This window comes from Babesia microti, chromosome III (assembly GCF_000691945.2).
Source record: "Babesia microti strain RI chromosome III, complete genome".
NCBI lineage: Eukaryota > Apicomplexa > Aconoidasida > Piroplasmida > Babesiidae > Babesia > Babesia microti.
Window position 1 is genome coordinate 1,744,102 of NC_027207.2, and position 22,308 is coordinate 1,766,409.

General features: G+C 38.7%; 9 protein-coding genes across 9 annotated transcripts; 4 read left to right on the forward strand and 5 right to left on the reverse strand.

The window, feature by feature from the left end:
• BMR1_03g04825 (DNA-directed RNA polymerase II subunit A) lies at positions 359 to 5,764 on the reverse strand (the record flags this gene model as incomplete). The annotated part of the gene is made up of 1 exon (XM_012794119.1): positions 359 to 5,764. One exon carries the CDS (start codon positions 5,762 to 5,764, stop codon positions 359 to 361), a length of 5,406 nt encoding a protein of 1,801 aa, XP_012649573.1.
• A 102-nt stretch (positions 5,765 to 5,866) lies between these two features.
• On the reverse strand, positions 5,867 to 6,034 carry BMR1_03g04830 (hypothetical protein; the record flags this gene model as incomplete). Its single annotated transcript, XM_012794120.1, has 1 exon — positions 5,867 to 6,034. The coding sequence occupies one exon, from the start codon at positions 6,032 to 6,034 to the stop codon at positions 5,867 to 5,869; it is 168 nt and encodes a 55-aa protein (XP_012649574.1).
• On the reverse strand, positions 6,543 to 7,229 carry BMR1_03g04840 (BMN2 family; the record flags this gene model as incomplete). The annotated part of the gene is made up of 1 exon (XM_012794121.1): positions 6,543 to 7,229. One exon carries the CDS (start codon positions 7,227 to 7,229, stop codon positions 6,543 to 6,545), a length of 687 nt encoding a protein of 228 aa, XP_012649575.1.
• BMR1_03g04845 (Tpr related protein, putative) lies at positions 8,792 to 10,108 on the forward strand (the record flags this gene model as incomplete). The annotated part of the gene is made up of 1 exon (XM_012794122.1): positions 8,792 to 10,108. The coding sequence occupies one exon, from the start codon at positions 8,792 to 8,794 to the stop codon at positions 10,106 to 10,108; it is 1,317 nt and encodes a 438-aa protein (XP_012649576.1).
• A 227-nt stretch (positions 10,109 to 10,335) lies between these two features.
• Positions 10,336 to 10,828, forward strand: BMR1_03g04850 (BMN1 family protein, truncated; the record flags this gene model as incomplete). Its single annotated transcript, XM_012794123.1, has 4 exons — positions 10,336 to 10,345; positions 10,393 to 10,506; positions 10,561 to 10,705; positions 10,732 to 10,828. 4 exons carry the CDS (start codon positions 10,336 to 10,338, stop codon positions 10,826 to 10,828), a joined length of 366 nt encoding a protein of 121 aa, XP_012649577.1.
• Positions 10,829 to 12,596: 1,768 nt separating this feature from the next.
• Positions 12,597 to 13,412, reverse strand: BMR1_03g04855 (BMN2 family protein; the record flags this gene model as incomplete). The annotated part of the gene is made up of 1 exon (XM_021482313.1): positions 12,597 to 13,412. The coding sequence occupies one exon, from the start codon at positions 13,410 to 13,412 to the stop codon at positions 12,597 to 12,599; it is 816 nt and encodes a 271-aa protein (XP_021337225.1).
• On the forward strand, positions 13,922 to 15,598 carry BMR1_03g04860 (asparagine synthase (glutamine-hydrolysing); the record flags this gene model as incomplete). The annotated part of the gene is made up of 1 exon (XM_021482314.1): positions 13,922 to 15,598. One exon carries the CDS (start codon positions 13,922 to 13,924, stop codon positions 15,596 to 15,598), a length of 1,677 nt encoding a protein of 558 aa, XP_021337226.1.
• Positions 16,397 to 17,641, reverse strand: BMR1_03g04865 (hypothetical protein; the record flags this gene model as incomplete). Its single annotated transcript, XM_021482315.1, has 1 exon — positions 16,397 to 17,641. One exon carries the CDS (start codon positions 17,639 to 17,641, stop codon positions 16,397 to 16,399), a length of 1,245 nt encoding a protein of 414 aa, XP_021337227.1.
• On the forward strand, positions 18,780 to 21,818 carry BMR1_03g04870 (aconitate hydratase 1; the record flags this gene model as incomplete). The annotated part of the gene is given in 13 exon segments (XM_021482316.1): positions 18,780 to 18,801; positions 18,853 to 18,993; positions 19,014 to 19,203; positions 19,224 to 19,494; positions 19,518 to 19,679; positions 19,702 to 19,916; positions 19,937 to 20,195; positions 20,217 to 20,538; positions 20,561 to 20,662; positions 20,685 to 20,865; positions 20,888 to 21,056; positions 21,076 to 21,334; positions 21,355 to 21,818. The coding sequence occupies 13 exon segments, from the start codon at positions 18,780 to 18,782 to the stop codon at positions 21,816 to 21,818; spliced, it is 2,757 nt and encodes a 918-aa protein (XP_021338846.1).
• Between the last annotated feature and the right edge of the window lie 490 nt (positions 21,819 to 22,308).

The following is a 22,308-nucleotide window of genomic DNA, read 5'->3' on the forward strand; positions in this document are numbered from 1 at the left end:
AATTTCTCCTCGTCTATCGTCTAATCGGTGGCACTATCGTATAGGTATAGGTGTACGTATTGCATGTAGTCCTCCAAATAGGATTGGACGTATGTGAGCTCATAGCCGGTGGTCATACTAAAAAATGTGGTGCTCTGAGCTAAGGCTCATAGCCAGTGGTCATACTAAAAAATGTGGTGCTCTGAGCTAAGGCTCATAGCCAGTGGTCATACTAAAAAATGTGGTGCTCTGGGCTAAGGCTCATAACCAGTGGTCATAGGTAAAGGCATAGCTAAAATTAAGAACTAAAAAATGTGGTGCTCTGAGCTAAAGCTCATAGCCAATGGTCAGAACTGCAGGTCAGACCTGCAGCTGTGAGCTACAGGTCAAAGGGGTCTGTGGGGTCTGCGTCATCGGGCGGCCGCTGCGGCGACTGCTGGTCGGGGGACAAAGGGCCCACGGGGCTCACGATGTCGTAGACGAGGGACATGGGGTAGGAGGGAGAGGAGGGGGATGCGATTCCGAAGGCGTCGGCCGAGTCCCCCACGGGGGAGGCGATGCCGGGCGAGGTGGGGGAGAACTTGGGCGATGTCGTGCTGAAGGTGGGGCTGTAGCCGCCGGCCGGGCTGGCGAGGTTCATCTGCGGGCTCGTGGGCGAGTACTCGGGGCTGGTCACGCTGAGCGGCTGCGCCCCCACGCCGGCGGCGGCGTGGTAGGAAGGCGAGGACGGGGAGTAGACGCCGGCCGCGCCGGCGTAGGAAGGGCTCGTGGGCGAGTAGGCCGGGGTGTAGACGCTGGCGGCCTCAAAGACGGGGGAGAGGGGGGAGTAGGCCCGCTGGGGCAGCGTCGGGGAGAGGGGGCTGGAGGGCGAGAGGACGCGGGGCGAGAGGGGACTGGAGGGGGAGAGGACGCGGGGCGAGAAGGGCGACATCGGCGAGGTCGGGCTCGTGGGCGACTGGCAGACCGGGGAAAACGTCCCCCCCAGCGCGCGGGTGTCGACTCCCCCGCCGTCGCCCTGGGCGCCCGGCTGCTGAGGCTCCATGGTCACGAGGAGGGGCGAGAGGAGCAGCGCGGCCTGCGAGGGCGAGGAGAACTGGCCGGGCGAGAGGTGTCCGGGCGAGAACTGGCGGTCCGGACTGGTCTGGGACATCGTCTGGGAGTTGACGTTGGAGCTCAGGTCGGAGTACTCCAGGCCTGCCGCGCCGACCTGGAAGCTTTGGTTGGCGTCCTTGAGCCTGTCCGCGTCTATCAGCACGTCAAAGCAGCCCGTGCCCAGCGGGCAGAGCTGTCCCATCATGACGTTCTCCGTGACGCCACAGAGTCCGTCACTGACGGCAAAGGTGGCCGCGTCCAGGAGAATTTCCAGCGTTTCCTCGAAGGAGCACTTGATCAGGGGGCCCCTGTCGACCCTGTTGATGCCGTGTCGGGTGATGCTCATCAGGTGGCCCTTGTGCGTCATGACGTCGCAGAGGAGGGCCAGGTGGCGGTAGTTGACGTAGCTGCCGTCGAAGCTGATGACTGCGCGCAGCTCGCGGAGCAGCGCGCGCCTGGCGGCCTCGATGCCCAGCACGTTGAAGATTTCGGTGATGTCGTTGGAGATGGTTTTCGAGTAGCGGACCTGCGGTATGGGCAGGACCTGTTCCAGGTTGCAGCCGTCGGTATCCAGCACCCAGTTGTTGCGGCGCTCGAACTGCCCCTTGGCCTCGTTGTAGGCCGTCACGGCTTCTTCGCGCATGTAGACCTTGGTGATGCCGGCGACGCCGCGGAGCGTGACGTTGCAGAGGTACTGGGACATGAGCTTTTGCAGGAAGACGTCCTCCGCGGCCGTCGGGGCGTCGGCCTGCGCGGAGCCCGTCTTTAGGCGGATGCGGAGGACGAGGTCCTCCGAGTTGTCGTCAGTCCAAATGACGTCCAGCTCGTCGCAGGAGAATTCCCTGTAGATGCACTCGCCGACCTCGCGCATGGTGAGTTTTTTGTCCGTCATGACGCGGCTGCTAAGCTGCACGCGCAGCAGCCAGGGGCCCAGGCTGCCCACCGCGACTTCGTCGTCAGGGAACTCGTAGTAGTCGCAGACCCACTGGCGGTCCTGTGACACGATGGTGTCAGTGACGTGGGGGTCGTATATGACCTGCGCGTAGGACACCACGTGCCCCAGCGTGGTGTGCTCCAGCTGTAGCTGCACGTCCTTGGCGCGCTCCTGGTCGCGCGCGACCGCGTCCTCTAGGTGCACCGTCAGTGACGGGGTCTTGACGTTGGTGACGACGTTGATCAGCTCCTTGAGCCGGGGTACGCCTAGGGTGACGTTTTTGGAGCCTACGCCTGCGAAGTGGAAGGTGTTTAGCGTCATTTGCGTGGCGGGTTCTCCGATCGACTGCGCGGCGATGGCGCCTACGCACTCGCCGGCGTGCACCAGCGAGAGGTTGAAGTGCCGCTCGACTTCGCCGAGCAGCCAGTCAAAGGCGGCGGGGCTGAGGCGCTCGCGCTCGAGGATGCGCCTGCTGTTGAGCGCGGGGATGAGGTGCGCCCGGATGAGCAGCGTGGCGTTGTCCTGCGCCTCCTCCGAGAGGTAGTCTGCGGCGCTGGCCCGGTGTATGACGATGAGGCGCTCGTCTAGCAGCTTTCTCACGCGCTGTGCGACGTCCACGGGGCACATGGGCCGTCGGGCCTCGGGGGAGCAGGAGAACTGCGTCTTTGCGTACTCGACGAGCCGGCGGATGTTGATGGGCAGGTGCTGGCGGGCCGCCCCGTCGGAGAAGACCTCGCGGCATATTAGGGTTTTCATCTCTAGGAGGTGTTTAAATTCGTCCATGAGCACCATCTGCTTGGTGTAGTCCGTCAGTATGGACTCTCGTATTTGGTCGTCCAGGATCCAGCCGACTCCGTAGCTGGCGTCTTTGAAGTCGTGGTAGAACATGCGCGAGAGCTGCTGGTTGTCCAGCTCCAGCAGCTCCAGGGGCTGGTCCTCGACGAACTCTGCGTTCATTCCGTCTTCTCCGTAGAGGAACTGCAGGATGTCTCCGCCCGAGTTGCGCACCGTGCCGTCGTAGTGGACCATTATGTCTTCCATGGCCTTTATCAGGCGCCGTTGGATGTAGCCCGTCTCGGAGGTCTTGCAGGCCGTGTCTATAATGCCCTCGCGCCCTCCCATTGCGTGGAAGAACATCTCCTGCGGCGTCAGCCCGCTGAGGTAGGAGTTGGACACGAAGCCGCGGCTCTCCGGTCCGTAGTCGTGCTTTATAAAGTGAGGGAGCGATCGGTCGCAAAAGCCGAAGGGGATGCGCTTGCCCTCCACGTTCTGCTGGCCTACGCAGGCTATTATCTGGGATATGTTTATAGATGACCCCTTGGACCCCGCATTCACCATGGCCAATATGTTGTTCTGCTCGTCCAGACTCTCGGCCACGATGCGTCCAGATTGCTCGCGCGCCTCGTTCAGCTCCTTATTCACACGGGCTTCAAATGACTCGAACAAGCTCTTCCCCGGCTGGCACTCCAGCTTGCCCCGCTGCGCCAAGCTCACTAGCTGCTGCACTCTGTCCTTGGCTGCGCCCAGTGACTCCGCCACCATGTCCAAAGTGGTGTCCGCCGTTATAATGTCTGAACAAGAGACTGTAAACCCGGTTTCTATCAGCCAGTTGTTCACCACCTTCTGTAGCGTTGTTATAAAATCCTTGGTCCTTTCTGGGCCCGCCTCGTGCCACAGGACGTGAATTAGGCTTCCAGATGAACTGCCCACTGTGCGCTTGCAAATTGTGCCCGTCAAGTGCTCATTCTGCCTGATGGTCACCTCGCTGTCTATCATCTCCAGGGCCCTAACGCTGCCCTGCCCGGTCACTGACGAAAAACCTGAGGTTCGACGCAAGTTTATGTTGATCTGGTTCTGTAGGTGCGCCTGGTCAAACGATAGGAGGATTGATATCACCTGCTTGCCTGTCCACAGTCGCTGTGGGTAAAATATGCAGGGTAGGGGGACGCGCCCGTCCCAGTATGGAATCCACGTCAAGAGGTTCATCAACACGTCGCGGGAGAGAAAGGTGTCCTTCATGGTGAACTTGCTCACGCCTAGTAATGAATCCTGTACTATGCCCATCACCGGCCGGTTGCCTTGCGGAGAAACTATCTGCTTTGGAGATAGCATTAGGTGCTTTATCTCACTGCGCGCCTCGTGGGTCTGGGCCAGGTGCAAGTTCATCTCGTCGCCGTCAAAGTCCGCATTGTAGGGACTTGTCACGCTTAAGTTCAGCCTAAATGTACTGTAGGGTAATATCTTCGCCTTGTGGCCCATTATACTCATTTTATGCAATGATGGCTGGCGGTTGAACAAAATGTAGTCGCCGTCTTGCATGTGGCGCTCCACTTTGTACCCGTATTCCAGCTGGAGCTCTGATGGACGTCGTACGTGGCGCAAATCGTAGCGCGTGCCGTCGTCGCGAACTATGTATTTAGCACCGGGCCATTCATGCGGACCCTTCTCCACCTTCTTCTTCAAAATTGCGTAGTTTAACGGTGTTACCGTCTCTGGAAATGTTAACGTCATTGCTATGGACTTTGGCACGCCTATCGTATCTATTGGAATGTTAGGGTCGCCTGTTATCACGGTACGTGCTGAAAAATCCACCCTCTTGCCCATCAAATTGCCCCGTAACCTGCCTTCTTTGCCCTTGAGCCGAGACCGGATGGCCTTTATTGGCTTCTTTGACCTTGTGCTTGCAACGGGCATACCTGGGATCTCGTTGTCAAATAATGTTGTTATGTGAAACTGTAACAACTGACACATCTCCTGTATTATGTGAGCGGCCACACCCCGCTCCTCCTGCTTCTTTAACTGACTGTTGGTCTTTAATATGTCCATCAGCTTCAGCGTCAGATCGTCCTCAGACCGATCTGACCCAAATTGTACATAGGGCCGCACGGATGGCGGTGGGACGGGCAGCACTGTTAGGATCAACCAACTGGGCCTGCTCCTAGCAGGATTAAACCCCAACGCCTTCATATCCTCCTCGCTAATCCTCTTCAAAATCTCGAGTGCCTCTTCTGCATACAACGTGCGCTTGCCCTCAATGTACTCGTCGGCCTCTCCCAGCAACTCCTTCTGCTTGTCGCTGAACTGGATCATGAGGTTCGGGCCCTCTTTGTAGTACTTTGGCTGCGGGTACCCGCAGCCCATGCCAATGCCATCCAATTTTTTTACACTGCCGTTCTGCTCCGCTTTGGGCCCACCAACAGGGTTGCCGTCGATAGGCTCGTCTGCGCCGTTTGAAAGGCCCGAAATGCTACCCATAGTCAGGCCATTGCCGTCCGCCTTCCCGTCCGTCTGGCCTTTTATGTTCGTTTCGCATTTGTAGTGCGAGACGCATAGCTCTGCCATCCGGTGTAGCTTTTGGGCCCCCGGCCTGTTCTTGAGCGCCATGGCACGGGGGTCCTCGGGGCTTATTAACAACCTTCCGCAGTTATAGCAGACGCAGCGCAAGACCTTCATCACTGTAGTGATGAATCCATAGTGGTACATGGGCTTGGCCAGAGTTATGTGGCCAAAGTGGCCAGGGCAATGTTTCACGTCCATGTTGCAGGTGGAACAGTTTATGCGATAGTCTGTCGTGCCCATGCGGAGGTCGTTTAACCCACAGGAATTGGGAAGCCCGTCTTTGTACAATTCCGCTGATGTCACTTCACATACTGACATGCGCTTTAGAAATTCTGGCTCAAAAATACCAAAGTCAATAGAACGCACGCGTTTCAGTTCACAGGAGGAATAGGGTGAGTTGAGCTCGAGGTTGGTAGTCATTCTTGGTACTTATTTGCCTGAGAGGAAGCTAAAATATATGCCTCGGTGGGAAGGTTTTGTGGCCTTGCTTGTGGGGACATCCCTAGTCAACACAGTACAACACTATACTATTAGCCATCGCAGTCTGTGAAAGTGTGGCACCATAATTCGGGACCGAGTGCAAATCTCGCTAGCGTTTGAAGTAGTTGCATAGCAGCCAATTTTGTGCAAAAGTTGGCTAGAATTACTTGCTGTGTGAGGTCGAATGGTAACGTATGTTAATGTCAACATATGCTATTGTTTATAATGATTGCAAATTAATCACAATTGAATATATATATGATTTGGCATTCGAATATGTAATTGTGGTTATCAAGGTGTTCTTCTAAAGCCAAATTATATAACACTTGTAGATGCAGCACTACATTTCTATTATTATATAATGGATTAATATATTTCTGTATATATATATATCCATTACAAATATAGATCATATATTTGTATTTGGAATCTTGAAGTATACAAATATAATATCTAAAAAAAAATAAGATCAAATCGATTATCAACTATCAATTTATAGATGAGTTGTCGGATGCGTTATAACTATGAACACATTAATTTTATAAGTTTAATTTAAATGGGTTGAAATATTTAATTACAATCTGAAATAACTAATAATACACTATTCCGTAATTAATTATTCTGTATTTATGATAGTTAATTATATTTGTTATAAAATTTGAATTATTATAAACAATATTACATCATTATACTATTTTACATATTATACTTCGTTAAATTATTTCAGATAAATTTCCAAATTATTACGCTCAATTGTATCTACTTTTGCACATTTTTCTTCATTACAATGTATTCTTGCTAATGTTTCATCCTCAGATTGATATTCATCAATGATATAACTATCTTGATGACCTGAGTATTTATAATAAATAGTACCATTCTTGTCAGTATATTCTTTGAAAATATTATCATATTTTATTTTGTGATTACTCCATTTATTTTTATCATTATTCAATGAATAAAAGTAATGACAGAGAGATCCCTTAATATACACACAAAATTGAATTAATACTGGATTATAATGCTTGCAAATATAAATGTATATAATAATAATATCGCCGATTGGTAATTTGGCATCATCATCAAATTCAATTGTATAATTGGAAAATTTGATTTTGTCAATTTTATTTGGATGTTTTAATTTGATTCCATCTGCCATCATTACATAGTATGCAATTTCTCTTTTTGAAAACTTATCAGGGCCATAATAATCCAAATAAAACCTAGCAGAAATTACATTGTCATTGTATCTATTTCGAATAGTATTACCAATGCTACTTTTAGTTGGTACTGGTTGTGATTCCCTTAATGAGCCACCATTTGTATCCACACAATACACTACAGTACCATTCAATAATAGTATTAAACTGATTAATATTATTTTATCTATGTTAAATTTTATCATTATTAAAATATTTATATATGTTTATATTAAATACATGCAAACACACTAACAATATTACGTATGGTACATGCAAATTCATACACATATTCATTATGGATATATCCAATTTACAAATATGTGTGATTATAAAAAGAGTAAAAATTATGAAAGAGTGAGTATATTATAAAAAAAATTAAAAATTATATTAAAAAGTTGAATATTGTCAAGTATTACAACAATTGTTTATCTAAATATTATAATTTAGTTTTGTAATGTTAATCAATATGCGTATACAAATTTGTCTATCATTTATGTGATTTGTATAATTGATTTTTTGTCATTTACTTAGATTATTTCACATTAATTTGTATAAAATATCATTACACATTGTTCACTTATCTCCAATTGAATTTATTTACACAATATATTATATCATAATATTATCTCTAATATCATAATATTAGAGATAATACTATATTATTAGATCATCAATGGTATTATTATAATCAGTATTAATTTGTGGTTTAATACAAAAACCAAGGTTCTAGCTACATTAACAATCATGATGGGTAATTTAATATGATATCATATTAATCAATTATACATTATTATCAATATAATAGTATCTAAATTAATTTGATTATAACAATTATAACAATAATCTTAATCATATTTATATATTGATAATTAATTTTTATATCGATTATCTACAACTTCAATTTAATTGTTGATGATTTATCATCTTACGAATGATATTATACAAATTTAATTATAATTCAATTATTATATATATATATGGATATTGGTATATAATCATTAAATGATACAATAAAAATATGTAATTATATAAATATCAATAATAATCATATATAATAAAATTAATATAATATTTGAAAATTTCAGTATATCTGTTATAATATATCATTCTAATTACAATACTAAATATACTTTTATAATTATATAAATACATATTTATCAGCATAATGTATAATATATAATATATAGTTATACATACATAATAATTATAAATACACTAATATAATTTATGGTATAATATACAAAATACAATTATTATAAAATGAAGCTATTCATATCTAAATTTTATAATAATACTATTGTTACCAAATATACATGATGTAAATGGGCGGATAGAGCAGATGGATTATCTGTATAATAACAAACAGTAACAACTAAAAGTGATAACAAAAATAATAGTAACTGCAGACCCATGAATGTATCTGGATAAATGTTAACATTCATGATTGTAGTGATAATAATAAATTAGAATGGTAATTATTGTATCGGAGATAAAGATCGCATCTGATGATATATAGGATTGATAATAAAAATATAACAACAACATCAAATATAATGATGTAAACGTTTAAAATACTCAGTTATTTATCACATATAAGTGGGGTCATAGATTTGCATGTTGTATAAAAACACTATATACTCGCTCTAAGGTATAACCATTTCTGAGCATAATCCTCTACAATTCGAAAATTTTCCATTACAATTTTGGAATAGACATTTATGTGAAGTTATCTCTAAATAAATAGCATATAAATACTATCATCACAATGTCTAGTAGTAGTGATGGAAATAAGAAGGCTTCCATGTTTTTTGCTGGACTGATTGTCCTATTTCCACTTCGTTTGGTTATAACGGCTGCCAGTTTTTCAATAGTAAGGTTCCAACTCCCACCAAGTCTAATTGGACTATTCATTAACAAATTCAACAATCCTTTGCAAATTTCTATCGTAATCGGTACTCTGTTAATCAATATATTATCATGGTCTAATTTAAATGAAAAGGTTATGAGATATACTTCTATCACTGTTCATTGGCTATATTTAATTATCCATTTAATATTGTTATTAATTTACAGGAGTGGTGGTATTGAGGGTAACTTGGGTGCATATTACTGGGTAATAATAGTGGCTGGTATTTTATCTGGAGCGATTATTACATCCGTGGTAGGCGTCAATGGAAAAGATGTTGCCTGCTTCACTGTCTCTGTTCCTCTATCTGGAATCCTAGTGTCCGGATACCATTTTTTATTTTTAAAGTATGCAAATAAATTATCAACTTATGAAACTAGTTACAACATTGTTTACTATCAAATAATAATATCAATTTTAATAATTTTTGTAGCATCAATTTTATGGACGATGTCATTTTCTAGGAATACAACTAGTTCAAGTACTGAAGGCTCAGACGGTGGTTCTACTATATCTGAAGTCATATCGCAGATGGGTTTGACTGTGGTAGGGCAGGGTTTACAGCTGGTTATTTATCCGGGTATTGCACCTTATCAATTAATTTCTATGGATGAAGGACGTATTATTGATGCATATTGTATGTTGTTTTGTGTATTCCCACAACTAGTGCTTTTCACAATGGAAATGCTTGGTTCAACTGGAGCTCCAAGTAAAAAATGGGAAGGTAACTTGAAATTTTGGAACCTTACGTGGTTATCGGTAATTATATATTTGGGTTTGGCAATAACATTTTTTCATGTATTATATTATCCTGATAGTACATTATCAAAGCATATCATTGGTAATAAGGCAGTAGTAGGATGTTTAACAGTTATGTTTTTATTACTTCACAATACAATAACGAACATAGGATTAAATGGTGTAGGCCCTCATGGCACATTTTATAACAGCTTAAACATGCTATTAGGTCTTGGTACCATGACGGCTTTAGGGTATATAGGGGATGGGCATTTAACCACGTACCGTATGTATTCTAGGGAAAATTGGCCAACTGAAGGATTTACTAATTTCCAGGCATTTAAATTTTGGTGCAGAGGTACAATGTCCAACACATGGTACAGTATAAAAACATCATTTAATACTGATATCAGAGGAGTATTTAGCAATATGAAGTAAGACGATTATATAGCTAGCTAAGTGGTGAGTGACAGTGCAACAACAACAATAATAATAGTATGGAAATAGTAATAATGGTGGTAAATTAGCTGTATATTTGAATAACTAAATTAAATGGAGGCTGAGAGATAAGAAGGGGCATGTATTTAAAGATTCTCTGAATACGTTATAATGCTGTACAAGGAATAATACATTATCATGGCCTTGACTAATTTAACCACTTTTTTATGACTATAAGTCATTTATTGATAAAGTATACTACAAGGTCTATGGTACATTGGAAGGTGATGCTGCTAAGGACTTTGAGTATGAATATAAGAAGAGGAAGGCTGATACACTTTGCGATGTGTCATTAGCTTTTAATTCATTAGTACAATCTTTAGCCATTAAATTTGGTGGTGACAATACCATTGATGATATCAATGAAGCATTTGACTAGCATCTATCTAAAGCTAATGTTTTGAAGAATAAGATCTTTAACAAGGATGGGATTAATAACACTAATTTTAAGGACATGATCAAGGAGGTGATCCTTGCAACTGAAGAAGTCAATAAAGTATTGGCGTCGGGATTTCTAACATTGGATATCCTCGTGTTGTTATTGACGGCGATATTATTTAAAGTTTCAAATCATTTATTTCAACAATCCCCAAAGTTTCTAATTCAATAATTCCTGGATTTAAGGCACTAATAGTCTTTGTTTATTTGATATGGATTTAATTTTGAATGTGTACCAGATTTACACATTATTATACATGAACTAACATCTCATTCCTAAATAAAGAAATTAAGATATAAATGGAAATAAATTAAAGTAACATGGGAAATATAAAATCTAATATTAGAATATGGAATCTAACTGAAATAAAAGTATGTTTGTATAATATTATATCGAATTAATATACAATATACAATATACAATATACAATGATTGTATAGATATGACTATTAATTATTGTATTAAATAAGTATTGATTAGTTATAATATTATGTATATATTAATGTTGGTTGTTATATGTTGTTAATATGTTATATAATTGTATACTGTATGATTGATATAATGTAGAGGATAACTTTGGGTATTATTTGATGATAATGATAATTATAGTATATAATTATAATGATGCTTATAAAAATGAAAATATTAATTTGAAAGTTTTAATAAAAATGTATGTAAAGGTATGTATTTACAATTTGAAATAACTAACAATACACATTTGTAATTAATTATTTTGTATTTATAATAATTAATTATATTAATCTCTGAAATTTTGAATTATTTTAAATAATATTATGCTTCATAAATTATTTTACATATTACACTTGGTTAAATTATTTTAGATAAATTTCCAAATCATTACAATTAATGTTATCTACCTTTACATTTACACATTCTTCTCATTGCAATGCTCTTTTGCTAGTAGTATCCTCATATTCGTTAGTGGATAACCACGCTGATGACCTGAGTATTTATAATAATTAATACCATTCTTGTCAGTATGTTCAATGCATGTTTTATCATATTTTAATTTGTGATTATTCCATTTATTTTGTATCATTATTCAATGAGTAGAAGTAATTGTAGTGAGATTCTCCTATATAACATGAAAAATGAATTAATACTGGATTATTATGTTTGCAAGTATTGATGTATATATTATTAACAGTATCAATTGGAAACTTAGCAGCAGCATCATCAAATTCAATTGTATAATTGAAAATTTTGATTATAACAATTTTATTTGGATAGATCAATCTATATCGATCTGGGAATAAATAAGTATATAAAATATTTATCATCGGTTTTTACAGATGTAGTCAATTTAGATACAATAGTATCATCAGTATAAATATCATATAGCTTAATCAATATAGATTTATTTGGACATTTAAACACAATGTTTATCATTGTGGATTATTATTCAGATGACTTAATAGGCACATATTTTTTTAGGACACAATTCCCACAATATTTCATCCACACTACCTTGTGCAATAACTTCAGACGAACAATCATCCACCATGTAAACGATTTCGTTGGAATCTTCCTTATAAATACATAATTCATACTTTTCAATCTATAATTTGCCCATGTTTTAGTAATGGGATTTGGTGAGTAATAATAATGTTCAAAAGTTTATGAGTCTCAATTCAATTATGGCCAGATTGCTGTTATCTTTACAAGTAGAAAGATGTATATAGGTTATCATTAGGTAGGCTATTGGCGGTATTGCATTGCCAACTCTTAATGCTTGGCCATTAAATATGCAATGCTATCAGTTTCTGATGATAATGAACATTTTTATCGATGTCTTAGAAATATGATATAAATTAAACTTATAAGTATCATTAATGGAATTGATTTCATATGATTCACTAGTAAGACCCAATTATGTTTTATTATAAAATGAAACCTGCTTCTCTTTAGATTGGTTCACCATATAATACGTTTTGACTTTCTCGTAAAAAGTTAAGCATGTATCCCTTCTTAAACACGAATTTTCTCACTGCCAGCATTTCTCAAATGAGTAACTTTAGATTTATCATCCAAGGTCTCAATAATATTATTCTGTGATAACACTTGTGCAGATGGGTTATGAGCACCATCATTTACCTCATACACAGGTTGAGTCCCAACTTGTACAGCTTTTCCATCCTCCTCTACTTCGGCCAATGAATTATCACGCGATTCATGATCTACAGACTCAATTGGAACTTCAGTTTTATAATCGAATAATTCAACTGGAGTAACTACCTTTATCGATTTAATTTGTTCAACGACTCTGTTTGAATAAACTTCAATCGCAATATTTAATCCTTTTGTTACATATGATGTCTTCAAATGCTCGATATTACTTTCATCAATGTTTTTATCCAAATCTTGTAAAACATCATTTATTCCCGATTTACTTAATTCAGTGTAGTATTTTAGACCACTCGAATCCTCAACATTATATCCAGTTTCTGCAGTGACATAATTATATAATTTATTAGTTTTACTATCCAAAGTATAGTAGTAAAATCTTCTGTATGGACGATCCTTATCTGAAATAAATTCAAATAAAATCGGTTTATCATCATATGTTATTACATCGATTTTTGTTATAGATGTTACAGGCAATGTATCATCATCAAACTCGAATTTATAACCTCCAAATTCAATTGTCTTTATCTTAGTCGGACTAGTCAAATATTTGCCATAACCTTCCGTGTAAAAAAGGTTAGATTCATAGAGGCCATTTGATGGAGAACCATGTATATATGATACGATTGAAACAGTCAATGCGATAGTTGTTACTGTCATATTAATAAATAAAATTCCTATACACAAATTACACAATAATATTATTAGCTGAGGATGAATTATATTTGGTTAGGGAAGTTTGCTCGTTATTACAATTTTGGGAAGTTGTTGGCGATTAATACAACGTTTTCTTATGGCTTACAAACTATTAAAACAGTTATAATATGAACAACCCAAATATAAAAGGTGCACGCAGTAGAATCCATGGGTGCAGTTGTGGAAAAGGTGCACACAATAGAATCCAAGGGTGCAGTTGTGGATAATGGGGTCTGATATGATGAGGAACAACGGTACCATTAACTTTGCATTGAATAGATAATACAGCAATAATGACACACCGAGGAATATGAAAACCAAACTTTCATTTAATGAGCCATCCAACAAAGAATTATAGATAAAGTGTGAAAATAAATATTGTACATATACATATTGCTTGGAAAAATAAAAAACATTACATCTATACTGAAATAAAGAATTAGTATGTATTTATTGACCTAAAAAATTTAAATATGTGTGGAATCTGGGTCTATCTTCATAAACTCTCGAAACCCCCTTCGCTCAGTTATGGAGATATATACAATGCATTTATGAGCTTAAGCCCAAGAGGCCCTGAACGATCAAATTTTTACAAAATCAGTAAATATGGATTGTATATTGGATTTCATAGACTTGGAATTATAGAACCAATAGTCAAAGCTGATCAACCTATAATTTATGAATCAGAAGATAAATTTATTTACTCAATATGCAATGGAGAAATTTATAATTTCAAAGAATTGCAGAAAAGATACGATATTTCGGTGGAAACACAATCAGATTGTGACATATTTATACAGATATATCAGCTTATTGGATTTAACGCATTGGTGAAAGAGTTAATTGGAGAGTTTGCATTGTGCATATGTGATATTGATAAAAAAACACGGCGAGTCAAATTATTTGTATCCAGAGATCCGGCTGGCATTAGACCATTATATATAACTGGAAACGAAGATGAGATTGTTTTAACATCTGAATTGAAGGGATCTCCATTCTTAAAACGGGGGTATAAAGTTATGCAGTTTCCACCAAGATATTGTATTGAATTTAGTAACGAATGTAGTAATTTATTTGATGTTCCATTCAAAAAAGCGTTCAATTATATTGATTTTAAAAAAATTGAAATTGGGTTAAATGATGAGGAAATTGTAAAGGTTCAAATTAGAGAAACTTTAAGTGATGCTGTGCGCTGTAGATTATTTACTGATAGGCCCTTGGCCTGTTTGTTGTCTGGGGGATTGGATAGTAGTATAGTTGCAAGTATATCATCAAAATATTTCAAAGACAATAATGCTGTATTGAATACATACAGTATTGGAATGCCAGACTCAACCGATGAATATTATGCCAAATTGGTTGCCAATTACATTGGGAGTAATCACACTCACTTGACAATAAAAGAGAGCGAGTGGCTTGAGATCATTCCAAAGGTGGTATTTGTAACTGAGACTTATGACGTTACCACAATTAGAGCAACGGTCGGCCAATATTTAATCTCCAAATGGATATCCGAAAACACGGATATTAAAGTATTACTGATTGGCGATGGCAGTGATGAGTTGTGTGCTGGTTATATGTATTTCCATGAAGCGCCGGATCCACGATCTTTGCATTTGGAAAACGTAAGATTGGTTGAAGACATACATCACTATGATGTACAAAGGGCGGATAGGGGGATATCAAATAATGGCCTAGAAGCAAGAGTACCATTTTTGGATCACAGATTTATCAAACTTTACCTTTCAATAGACCCGTTGTTGCGTATGCCTTCGGCTAAGGGAATGGAGAAATGGATACTTAGAGAATCTTTTGCCAATGGTTACCTCCCCAATGAGGTATTGACGAGACATAAAGAAGCGTTTTCTGACGCGGTATCACCATTAAATAAATCTTGGCATTCAATCATCCAAAATTATGTTGATAGAAAGATTAGTGATGAGTATTTTGTGACAAACAAACATAAGTACACACACTGTGTGCCTCTCACCAAAGAGGCTCTGTTTTACAGAGAATTATTCGAGTTTTACTATGGGAATTCCGAAGAAACAGCCAAGACTGTACCATATTATTGGTTACCCAAGTGGGTTGACGAAGATTCAGAGCCTTCGGCTAGAGTATTAAAGGTTTATAAAGCTACCAAGTTGTAATGCGATTAATTATCTAAAGGCAATTTATTGTTAATTTTTTTCACACTTCACAATCAATTAATTTCTAAATAATATTATTATACAATATAAAAGTGACAGTATTGAATTTTCAATTATTAAATACTCGAGAAAAGTTTGAAAAGAGAATCATGCCTATGCCTATAATAGGGCAGTTGTGACGGTATGGGCGAAGCGCAGGTCTTGTCCAATTTACGAATAAATGACTTTGTAAATGTAAAAATTTGTCAAATAAAGGAATATATTGTCAAACATAGAGCGTTTACTAAAATGCAAATTCGTAACTAGAGTTAATAAACATATTTGTTATGGCATGCATGTGATGTGGGATAAAATTAGTTAATATGTGTGATGGGCAGTAAATTGGAGTAGAAGGGGTAATTAAAAATGAAAGATAGTGTTTTGATCCTTTGGTGATAGTGTATACGAAGCTCCTTATAACCATTGAAATATGTTTAAATTGTAACGCACCAATAGTTGTATCTGTAATATATAGGTAAATAAGAACATTCCATTTTTCATAAAAACAAAAAATTAACAAACTACATGTTAGATGTGTAGATTTTAATTTATCTAGTAGACTAACTTGGGGGAATAAAATAAAAATGTGTCTGAAAAAATGTGATAATTCATTTTAAAATGTCAAAGGATTATTTGCATATAAAAAATAACAGTTGATAAATTATTAGTAAATGATTATTATTTAAAATTCTCCGAACAAAACTAAAACGCTATGATAGTTATAAGTGAGCCATAACCGGCATACCTAATCCCATAGAATTACTTATTAATGAGAAAGTATAATTTGGTACATATAGAGGCAAACGTGATACTGCATGAAAACAAAATCGCAGTGAGCTCTGCAGCTCTGACTGCACTGGAGACGCCTGATTTGTATGATTCATTATCAGTTCCGTCCTTAATTAATCCAGTAACATTGAGTGGAAAAATACCGTCGAATCCCAGGCCTACAGAAATGCCATGTACAAATCCACTATAAAGCACAATACACTTGATGTAATTGGTCAATACGCTGCGATCTCTTTCCTCATCAAAGAAAAGTGCGGGTATTAATAGTGCAATCCTAGTAAGAGTCAAAAAACAAAGCACAAAGTAGAACAGTTTGGAGTCAACGCCATGCTTATACTCAGTTCTCCCATCATCATTAGTATTTTGCTGTGATAAACTTGATAGGATGAAGGCAAATAATGAGGAAACTAGCATGGAAACGGAGTCGTATTTGATAATACAAATGGCATCATCTATGTTTACGCCGATTGCATATGGTATAATTGCAGGAATGAAAAATATCTCAACGCCAATGGACAAGCATGCACTAAGTGAGGCAGGATAAGCCTTTTTAATTCCATTAATGGCAACAAAAAATCCATTCCCGCTAGTACTGGTATCTGGTACAATAAATTTAATAGTTATGAGATAATACACAATAGGCGTGATGATAATACTTAATATGATTGGAACCGAATGAAAAATCAAAAGTATCTTCAACGCCTCGTCTCTATCATCAAAGTTGAAGGTTTTTTCAATGTATTCAAAAATGAACGCGAATGAGACAAATCCAGATAGCAATCCAAAATTAAACGAACTCCCATTAGGACTGTACATCTTCAAAGCAATGGGCACTGAAGTTGTGTATCCCAAGGCATGAAAGGCTCCAGAAAATGACATTAAAATTATATACAAATATTTACCAGTGTTTCCTTCTACAAATTTAATTACTATCATAAACGTGGCAAATATTAACGAGTTAGACCCCAATGATAAACAAAAGATGTAATGCCCATATTTCATCCCCCCAAAAAACGAAATTATAGCGGATACAGTCGTGTTGGCGATTGAATAAGACAAAATGGTGCTATCGATGAAGTTATCAACGCAGAAATGTTCAGCTACACGTATTGGCATAATACAGCAAATTGGGATATATAAGGTTAATGCAAGCGAGGAAAAGAAAAATAGAGGATAAGTTAACGCCCCTTTAAGTGTTCCACCTTTGCCTTCCATTTTTAATTGACAATTAATACAATATTATTTTGGAAGGATTTACAATGTTGGGTCACTCACGTTTTTACCACCAATTCATATCACAACCATGACGCACATATACACAATTTGACCGTCCAGTATAGCCTTCCTATCCAATTTACTTTTCTCTGCACGCTACATGCTCCAATCAATACATCGCAAAAATACATTTCATCAGCATGTCTATTTAGAATAATCGAATTTCATATTGCTCACTAATTTGCCGGAATCCATAGGTTAACACTTTATAAATTGTAAACAAGGCGAACTATGTACCATTTCACGCAATACACGGCTGTGTTATTTCTATAATCACCTCGTGTATGCTTAAACACATTTAACCAATAAATACCACAACAATTTTATTTAACATAAAATTTAGCGTTAAATTAAAATATGATAACAATATCAACTGCTCAAAATACAATCGCACTAATTTTATTTGTGAAGAAGAATCACTATTAGGAGGGGTTATCTGGAAACCCAGTTTATCGGTGCCTTATACCATATGCAGTGTAGTTAAAATAAAGAAATATTTGTTTTTTCGAATTTAATAGTTAAGTGCCACAAGGTTTAGAAATCATGGCAATTATTCACGCAAATATAGTTTAAAGTTAATTTGATTGGTTACAGTTGGTAGCACTAACTGTAGAATAACAAAAGATGTCAAATTGAGAATGCACTAAAACGATCTAATTAATTATTTAGAACTAATAGCTTGGCAAATTAAATAAAATATTTTAAATACTTAAGCGGACACGATACAAATAGGGGTTTCCTGAACAATTTACACCTTTATAACAATAAATGGTAGAATATGGGATCACTTAATTCGCCTCAACTGAATGTATATGGCTGCCACAATTGCAGCTGTTTAGTAAGATACAATGCTCACTGTTATACATCAATTGAGAACTCACTAATTCAATCTATCGCCAAATAAAACATTTTTTATATCAATAATTTTATACATGTAATAACTTCTGGAGTCCATGCTAATTTTTGTCAATGAATCTTCATAAGATATGTAGTTGAATGAGAGTATTGAGAAATCCAGTGGGGTACAGCATTGATTAAACGATTTCACAGAGAATCTTATGGATGTAGGCTACTTCTAATGCAACAACTTCTCAACAACTGTAAGTATGATGCTTTACACACTCTATTCATGCCTCCTTGTACTAACTTAGGTGCGTTGCGGAAGAATTATGTATCCACTCTGAATAGCATAATTTTTTCGCCAAAATTTTCAACTAAAGGAATGAATAACCCCTTCGATAGACTCATCACCAAACTAGAAGGCACAGATAAGTATTTTTACGACTACAAAGGTATATAGCACTTTATTCAGCATTGCAAGACTCTAGGATAAATAAGTTACCCTTCTCCATCAGAATACTACTAGAATCCGCAATTAGGAATTGTGATGGATTGGGCACGAGCCAGAGTGATGTTGAAAAAATTTTGTCTTGGTCTCCCAGTCAATCAGTGCCTCAGGAAATCCCTTTCACTCCGGCACGCGTTCTATTGCAAGACTTTACGTAGTAACAGACTAATTTAGTGGAGTTCCAGCCATTGTAGATCTGGCTTCTATGCGTGAATACATCGCAACTACTGGATCTGATCCTAAAAAAATAAATCCACTGGTACCAGTGGATCTAGTGATTGACCATTCAGTGCAAGTGGATTACAGTCGTTCAGCAGATTCTGTTATTAAGAACCAAGAGATGGAAATGTATAGGAACCATGAGCGATTTAAATTCTTGAAATGGGGAGCAAACGCGTTTAGAAACGTTAGAATTGTACCGCCTGGATCAGGCATTGTACATCAGGTAGCCCATTATTAGTTACATAGATAAATCTTGAGTATTTAGCTCGTTGTGTCTTTGACAACAATGGCATGCTTTATCCAGATTCACTCGTAGGTACTGACTCTCATACTACTATGATAAATGGACTTGGCGTTTTAGGTTGGGGCGTTGGCGGCATTGAAGCTGAGGCTACTATGCTAGGTCAGGTAAAATTAGACAGTTATTTAGAGTATTTCAATGCTTTTGCCGGATGTAGTAGGATTTGAGCTCACTGGAGCACCCTCTCCTAATGTATTCGCCACAGATATCGTGTTGGCAATAACTTCCAAATTGCGGTCGGGTCTCGGTGTTGTTGGTAAGTTTGTTGAGTTTTGGGGGGATGGACTTAAGCATCTTTCGCTAGCAGACCGCACCACCATTTCTAATATGGCCCCTGAATATGGGTAACCCACACTTTATGTAGTGCAACTATTGGTTTCTTTCCCATTGATTCCATCACACTTGACTATATGAAGCAAACTGGACGTAGCACAGATAATGTGGATTTGATTGAAAAATATGTTAAATCTGCACTGTTATTTTGCGAAGGCATTGAATCATTCTCTGAAATTAAATACTCGATCAACTACAAACTTAACTTGAGTGAACTAAAACCCAGTGTTGCTGGGCCTAAACGGCCACATGACAATATCATCCTGTCGCAGGTTAAAAATGATTTTCAGGTTTACAATCTTGCCATGTAGATATGTTTAACATCTCCCCTTGGATTCAAGGGTTACGCCTTGGACAAGAAATCCAACCCTTCTAAACTGGAGTTAGATGGCAATACCTACGAGCTAGATCACGGTTCGATCGTTATAGCGGCTATCACCAGCTGCACCAACACTAGCAATCCTAGTGTTATGATAGCAGCAGGACTGCTAGCTAAGAATGCCTATGAAAAGGGTCTCAAAGTCAAACCGTTTGTTAAAACTTCACTGTCACCAGGATCAAAAACAGTGAATGAATATTTACAAATTAGTGGCCTCACTCCATATCTCGAGGGACTAGGTTTTCATGTAACGGGTACATAATCTGTGTAATTTAGGCTATGGGTGCATGACTTGCATTGGCAACAGCGGAGATATAGACCCCCGCATTGCTAAGGTGATAAGTGAGAACAAATTAGTGGCAGTTTCGGTGCTATCAGGCAATTTACGCAATTTACTTAGGCAATAGGAATTTTGAGGGCCGTATCCACCCACTGACGCGAGCCAATTTTTTGGCATCACCTCCTCTTGTGGTTGCTTATGCTTTAGCTGGTAAAATTAACATCGATTTCGACACCGAGCCTATTGGCTACTCTAGTGATAATAAACCGGTGTACCTGAGGGATATAATGCCCAGAAAAGAGTAATTAAATGTCATGATGTAGGGAAATTAGTGAGATTGAGAATAAGCACATAAAGGCAGATCTTTTCAACTCGATTTACAAAAATTTGTCCAGAGGCAGTACATCTTGGCAGTCACTGGATGTTCCTCAATCCGAGCTTTATCCTTGGGATCCAGATTCTACATACATCAAAAACCCGCCATTTTTTGATGTAATATAAATTAATTTAGAACGTTTCTTACATGAAAAAGATTGAACCCATAAGAGACGCATCAATATTCCTATGGTTGGGTGACAGCGTGACGACTGATCACATATCTCCTGCGGGAAATATATCTAAAACTTCGCCTGCAGCAAAATACTTGGAATCTCGCGGAATTTCACCCCGAGATTTCAATTCTTACGGTTCCCGCCGTGGTAATGATGAAATCATGCGCCGTGGTACTTTTGCAAATATCCGTCTAATCAACCAACTATGCCCATCAGATGGTAAATAACCCGTTATATAGGCCCTAAAACTGTATACCACCCATCTGGCGAGGTCATGAGTGTATTCGATGCTGCAGAAAAATATAATCAGTCAAGCACTCCCTTGGTTATAATCGCCGGAAAGGATTATGGTTCGGGTAGCTCGAGAGACTGGGCAGCTAAGGGAACAGCACTGCTTGGAGTGAAATGCATCATTGCGGAATCTTTTGAACGCATTCACAGGACAAACCTGGTTGGGATGGGTATATTACCCCTGCAGTACCAATCCAAAACCAGTTTGAAAAATATTATTTGTCCCAGTACCGAGAAATTGACAATTGAATTACCAGAAAATATTGTACCGGGGCAAATGATCAAAATTACCACTTCTGGCGGCAAATATTTCCAAGCGAAATGCCGCATCGATACGGCTCTAGAGGTTGAGTATTATAAAAGCGGAGGTATACTGCAATATGTACTAATGAATATGTCTAAGCATGTATAACTAACGATATTTACATAATTATGATAACAAACATATACTACCTGTACTAGTACGTGGATACTAATATCAGTTGTGTGTTTTAAAATTGAGTAACTGTATTATTACTGGTTGAATATTGTATAGTCACCATTTAATCAATTTCTTTATATCACAACCCAAAGATTTGCTAGCATCAATTCCCATTTTGATAAACTTCTTAAACGAGTGTACTTACTTGGTTCAATCTTTTTGAGTGGTTTGTACAGTAAATGTAAGATAAGGTTCCCGTGTCAATTGATGTGCCTATGTAGCACCTGTCTATCACAACTGGCAACTGGCTTGGTTTCTAAATTGATGTGACACTACCACATCATGCGAATTCGTTGCTATCGTTTCCTTTTCACCTTCATATTGTATTAGCGAAATTGATGTACAAATGATGTAATTCTTGAGCGGAATTTTTGCCTCCCATAAAGAAACAAATAGACATGTTATACATTGTGCTACAATA